At 47.7% G+C, this 6737-nt stretch overlaps 1 protein-coding gene across 1 annotated transcript; it reads right to left on the bottom strand.

The window, feature by feature from the left end:
- Positions 1–4142: 4142 nt before the first annotated feature.
- LOC122387687 (tubulin alpha-1C chain-like) lies at positions 4143–6466 on the bottom strand. The gene has a single exon (XM_043378093.1). It carries the CDS (start codon positions 6406–6408, stop codon positions 5059–5061), a length of 1350 nt encoding a protein of 449 aa, XP_043234028.1. The 5' UTR covers positions 6409–6466; the 3' UTR covers positions 4143–5058.
- Positions 6467–6737: the final 271 nt, after the last annotated feature.

Genomic DNA, 6737 nt, shown 5'->3' with positions numbered 1-6737 from the left:
TGGCACCTGTTATACGAACCAGCCAGCATCAGCCCATCTGAAGCCATGTGTGCTGGTCAAAGATCACTAGACCCAATCGGGGAACGTCAGGCTGAATGACGAAATTAATTGGCGAAGTTGACGTGTTCCACCAGCAGAACACACGCTGTCTTACAGTGAGGCTCACTGCCTGGCCTCGAACATAATCACTGTCATTAGTTGCACGCTATCCGATCAGCAAAATAACGAACGCCGAGGTGAACTGGGCCTGAATTACTCTTTCTGGTTCAAGCAGCATACAATGAGTTATACATTGCAATGTCCTTTGCACGTTATTTTAACTGTAATCTAATTTCAATAGCATTTCTGTTAAATTGAACTACGGGTTAATTGAAGAGTCACGATCAAGTTCTTCTGGTAAATGCTAGCTCTCATTGACTTCCTGAGAGTTTGTCTCAAACCACAAGCCTACATATGACAGTATCCGCTGTGGACATCGACTGTGACCTATTTAATGGCGCACATTTAATGGAATCTAACAAGGTCTCACGTTTTCAGGCGGTGCGGCGGACATTTGACCCGAATAGTTCGCCTGAATGGAGCACCCTCGCTGGTCGTGACGACCATCCTTACACGGGAAACAGAGCTGGAGCATTTGCAGAACGAATGCAGAACGAACGGTCGTGTGAAGCGTGCAACAGGGCTAACAATGGTGGAACATATGTCTCAATGTATTATGAAAGTCACGCGAAGGACGTGCTACATGAGTAATGCTAGTATCATAACGCGGAAATGTCTGCCAGACGAAGAACTTAACGGGCAGGTGAGCAGCAGAGATCATACATCATGGGGCATACGTTACACTCAAATTAGTTGCAACGGCGTAGAGGGCGGGATCATAAAACGCATACAGGGTTGGGCAGATAAATTGGGACAAATTTCAACTTCCTCTAAAACGACTATTTTTTGAGTGATTAAGATAATTTTTGAACATAGATATAGGCTAATGAATACGTTTCCATGTTATGCAGGTTGCGTTGCAATTTTGAGTCGGCTGGTCACAGAACGTGGGCTTAAGCAAGCCACTATCAACTTAGTCCGCGCGCACATGCGTGCCAAAACTCTTATTATGCTCCATCAAATGGCTGAAAGTAGTGTGTATCGAACAGACGTAAACGTTGGAGGAAGAGATGATATTGACTCATCCTTACCTACCAATTGCATTGACACCGGCCGCTCCCCCGGTTCTCCAGGGGGGCTAAAAGGCAAAATTCAGTTAACTCAGAGGATTCTCGCGAAAACAGTGGCGCGAGCTTGCAACGAAGGTAGCCGCGCCATGAGAAAGCGATATACCAGCACCTCAAACATGTACTCTTATGCATTGATGCATATCAACCTGTCAACATAGATGTTGAAGCAGCTGTGACGTTAAAAAGATTGTTTCCTCTTGAAGGGCTTGGAGAAGCGAGCAAGCATGTGCAGGTCTTTTTCGACGATGGTATCCCCATAACCGAACATATGAACAACCGCAACCACCATGTAACATCGCACCCAGCCCAGAAGACGTGATCTTAGTTCCAAAAAGCATGCAGCAGACATCGGTGATGGTATTCCACTCGGTGACTTCTGACGGTCACGTGGGGCCCCCTTATTTTACGGAGCCGGGAGGGGGTTCGCCATTACAGGGTACCTAACCATTATTCCGGCAGTTCGAATCAACAAGATGAAAGAAGGCAACATCCTGCATGGAGTGATGCTCTTCGAGGAGTCAGCTCCCCGGCATACATTTAATTAAATACAAAATCTCCTGAAACGGGGGATCCCGCAAACTGTACCCAAGGGAAAATGCCCCCTTCCTCATTAAACCTCAGCCCACACAAGTTCTGGTTGCTGGGGCGTTTTTGCGGGTGAGTCTAACGAACGTCCCCATATGACTGTGGTGAACCTCAGCAGTGCCAGTTGGCTACAATTACGAGCCATTTCAGACGGGAGATCTCGCCGCGCGTGCGGCCAGTCCAGGCACCGATAAGGACTGATGCAGGTGGACCACGGTGACCATATTTGGTGAAAATGTGTAAAATTGGTGTGACAATATGTGATCCAAATTTGAAATGCCTATGTTTACAAATTTCTAAGCTACGGCGTTCTAAATGCAAATATGTATTTTGTCCCAATTTATCTGCCCAACCCTGTATATGGATAGCTAACCCGCGCCCTATTGGGAGAGGGGGCTCTTCATAGCCCCCTCTCGTTTTTCTGCAATAAATTCTAAACCGCTAAACATATCGACGCGAAACTTCTAGTACCTTCGGCTACATCAATTTGACACCTTGTGGTAAAATATGAACCTCGTAGCTACCATAGGTCGGCCGGAAATGACGTCAGAGTGACGTCATGTTCGGCCGATTTCGACGCAAAACATTGAACTACGGCAATTGCTCTCAAGAGCTGTGTTTGAGCTAGATCCAATTTCTTAGCATGAGAGGACTCAGAATACACTGGGCTATCCAACAGCTATCTCGGATCTCCAAAGTGTCGAAAATTTGGAAAATTATATCATATATGCATAGAATTTTTAAAAAATCATATTTTTTCAAAACGTTTTTGACTTTTCGAGAAAAAAACGGAATATATGTGATGGAACACATGCCCATGACATACCCTAGCAAGTTTAAGCCAGATATATTTAAAAATAGCCCAGTTTTAAGCATTATAGCAAAAATATCACAATTATAGATTTTCTAATCGATTTTTCAGTACGTATTTGACATCTTACAGCAAAATAAATAGCACCAACGTGTTCCGGAGCTCAAATTGCATCTGATAGACATTTTTTTTATGAAAAATTGCAACTTTAAAATTTGACCTTTTTTTACCTGAAAGTGACCTGACCTCAGCTATTTTCAGCTGAAAATGGCCTCCAATAACACAGGCGGCACCAAACGACGAAATCTGTGGCCTAAATGGACCATAAAACATGTGTCCCGTGACCGATATATATATGATATAAGATTTCCGTGAGCTGTGATGACCTGATCCTGACCTGAAAATCAAAGTAGAAGTTTGATACCCACAGGACATCTAAAGTATGTATCTCTTAACGAGTGTATAAACTAAAAATGAGACTGATCTGACTGGTAAGCCGGCGGCCAGAGTCCAAAAATATGAACAAGCCAATCATCGATAATTCTTAATTTGGCCTGACCTGTGACGTCATCGGTGACCTCGAGGTCATTGAAATTAGGTTTCGTTCGACAGTTTTTCCAGGGCTATCAGACGCCTTTTGAATTTTGACAATCAGCCCAGAAGTTTCGTAGTTAAGAGGGGGGCTATGAATAGCCCCCCCCCCCCACCCCCAGTAGGGCGTGTTATACGCAGACCCCAGTTGCAGTGGGGGCGCGGGTTAATACCTCAATGAACAGGATTATGTTTTGACTATAACTGAGTTTCAAGACATCGCGAAACTCATGTCACGATGTTAACTGTCTTTACGACATTAAAATCCGAAAGACAACGAGTTTAGTATGCTACTACACATGCATGTTACAACTGAAGCATTCCTACATGATGATTGATGAGCTGAATTGTAAATACTATCCTGGCTATTGAAGCACCATCATGAAACGTTTGAATTGACGGTAACACTGGCGATAGCGTCCAGGATATGCGTCGTAGGATATCAAACATAGTGACCTGTGCTTGTAGCGACTCATATACCTATTTCAAATGTTTGATGAAAAACATAGCAAAAAAGTAATGGAAGCCAAGGTAATAAATAGGCAATCATCTATCATTTGAACCAACTGATGGTGTGCAGTTTAAATGGTGTTTCGGCTCATTGAATGTAATGAAAGTCATCTTTCTGACGGTGTTTTTACTTTTTACTTTTGTCACCATTATTGAAAATAATAGAAGCAATTTGATCCATAGCTTATACTACACGAACGCATTTTTCTTTCTTTTATTAGCAATACAAATACCGTAAGCACAGAAGGAGTGGTGCAGGACTGCGAGTGCGAGTACTGCTGCCTGCTGCTATTGGCCTTCTGCGCACTGGCATCAAGATGAAACGTCTTGTCCGCTGTATTGCAGTTTCTACGTTCAGTTTCCTTCCAGCGAATTGCGAAAGGTGCCTATCTAATGCATACCTAAATTGAATATAATTGTCAAGCTCGACGTGTATTGCATGGATGTCTATCACAGTACCTACATCGCATTATATCGTTCAAAAATTACTTCTCATGGTTACAATCAGCATGATGCAGGGATATAGGTCAGAATGCAGGATAAATCTAACGACAGTATCTTTGCGAAATGAACGGACACTACCCGATACCAAGTGTCTGAAGTATGAAAGTGTCTTACATTCCAATGTAAAGAACCATTCACCATTGTCAGAGCAGAAAAGCGTCGCGCAAAACATTACTAAAGCGATATAAAATGTCATCACTGACATTTAAATAAGCTCATTGGACAATTACAATAATTGAAACAAAATACTTGATAGGTCTATAAGTTCTTAAGACGCGGGTTAACGCTTGGATGCTGCTCAATGCTTAAACGAATGAGGTTATGACAAAAGGAACACTCAGTTCCATTAGACTGATTAATTAGTATATAAATGTCCCAGTCTACCATGTAATTGGGCAGGTGCCGCCTTATTCTAGTCCCCGTGATAGACAGTGTTGACACTTATGCAAGAGTGAACCGACAGATAATAACAATGTAAATCGCCATAACACTACCCCAAACAACAAGCGCCACAAGCGCACACAATGCTAAGAAATCGCGTACCCTACCAACACAATAAGCTTCCATTAATGATTTCGTTCAAGTATAACGAAGCATCCGTAGATTTCTTGTGACAAAAGACAAAAGTGATATTAGTTCACGAGCGTAGTGGTGAGCCATGTCTATGAACAATCCTGATATATGTATGACTGTTCCTTCTAAGAGATTATCAAGCTTTTCACGCCTTCCTGAGTTAAGCAGCTTCTCCTCAATACTTGTGCAGCTTTTCCAGTGAACTTCACTGACGGTGACGTATGAGAGCCTCTCCTATTCACCTTCTCATTCGGCTCAATAGTCGTCGTCATCGTCGTCGTCAAAGATCGCCGTGGTCTCTACCTCCTCGTAATCCTTCTCCAGAGCCGCGATGTCTTCGCGAGCTTCGGAGAACTCGCCCTCCTCCATGCCCTCGCTGACGTACCAGTGCACGAAGGCGCGCTTGGCGTACATCACGTCAAACTTGTGGTCGAGACGGCCCCACGCCTCCTTGATGGCAGTGGTGTTACAGAGCATGCAGACGGCGCGCTGCACCTTGGCCAGGTCGCCGCCGGGCACCACGGTCGGCGGCTGGTAGTTGATGCCCACCTTGAAGCCGGTCGGACACCAGTCGACGAACTGGATGCTGCGTTTGTTGCGGAGGGCAGCAATTGACCCGTTGACGTCCTTCGGCACGACGTCTCCGCGATACAAGAGACAGCAGGCCATGTACTTGCCGCTACGTGGGTCACACTTGACCATCTGATTCGCAGGATCGAAGCAGGCCTGAGTGATCTCATCCACAGACATCTTCTCGTGCTGGGCCTTCTCCGCAGAGATGACAGGAGCGTAGGTCGCCAACGGGAAGTGGATGCGCGGGTACGGCACCAGGTTGGTCTGAAACTCAGTCAGGTCGACGTTCAGTGCGCCTTCGAAGCGCAGCGAGGCCGTGATGGAGGAGACAATCTGGCCGATAAGACGGTTCAGGTTGGTGTACGTCGGACGCTCGATGTCCAGGTTTCTCTGCGCCAGCTGGTAGATGGCCTCGTTGTCGACCATGAACTCGACATCGGCGTGCTCCAGAGTTGTGTGCGTGAAGAGGATCGCATTATACGGCTCCACGACAGCCGTGGCCACCTGCGGCGCCGGGTAGATGGAGAAGCACAGTTTGGACTTCTTACCATAGTCGAGTGAGAGCTTCTCCATCAGCAGCGAGGTGAAGCCGGAACCGGTGCCGCCGCCGAATGAGTGGAACACCAGGAAACCCTGGAAGCCGCTGCAGTTTTCCACCATCTTGCCGATCACATCCATGGTATGATCGATCAGCTCCTTGCCGATGGTGTAGTGTCCGCGGGCATAGTTGTTGGCGGCGTCCTCCTTGCCGGACTGAAGCTGAGACGGGTGGAACAGCTGGCGGTACGTGCCCATGCGTACCTCATCCACCACCGTCGGCTCCAGGTCCACAAACAGAGCGCGTGGCACGTGCTTGCCCGTGCCCGTCTCGTGGAAGAAGGTGTTGAAACTGTCGTCGGCGACGCCGAAGCTGGTGTCGGAGGGCATATGTCCGTCCGGTGTGATGCCGTGCTCGAGGCAGTAGAGCTCCCAGCAGGCGTTGCCCATCTGGACGCCGGCCTGGCCGACGTGGATGCTGATGACCTCGCGCATGGCTACCCTCGCGTCCTCCGACCGGACCCAAGACTCTCCGTGTGCTTGCAACGCGCACCGGGCGAGCACTTGCAGCCGGAGCCCGCTGCGGAGGAACCAAACACTCCCGATCGGGAGGTACGGCCTCGGCGCGGAGGACCCCCGCTGGCCGGACCGGTGCCGCTGGACCTCCGCAGCCCGGGCCCGCTGCCAGAGGCCGGACGGCGGCTGTGTTTGGAGGTCGGTTGCTAGGATATGCCGATATTATGAGCGATCGATCTCAGTGTGGACAGGACCACCACCTGACACGGTGGCCGGACCGTGGTGTCACCCGGTCCCCGCGCCACTCC

This window comes from Amphibalanus amphitrite, unplaced genomic scaffold (genome assembly GCF_019059575.1).
Source record: "Amphibalanus amphitrite isolate SeventyFive unplaced genomic scaffold, NRLGWU_Aamphi_draft 000294F_arrow, whole genome shotgun sequence".
NCBI lineage: Eukaryota > Metazoa > Arthropoda > Thecostraca > Balanomorpha > Balanidae > Amphibalanus > Amphibalanus amphitrite.
The sequence above is the reverse complement of the archived record's forward strand: the minus strand, read 5'-3'. Positions and strand labels throughout refer to the sequence as shown.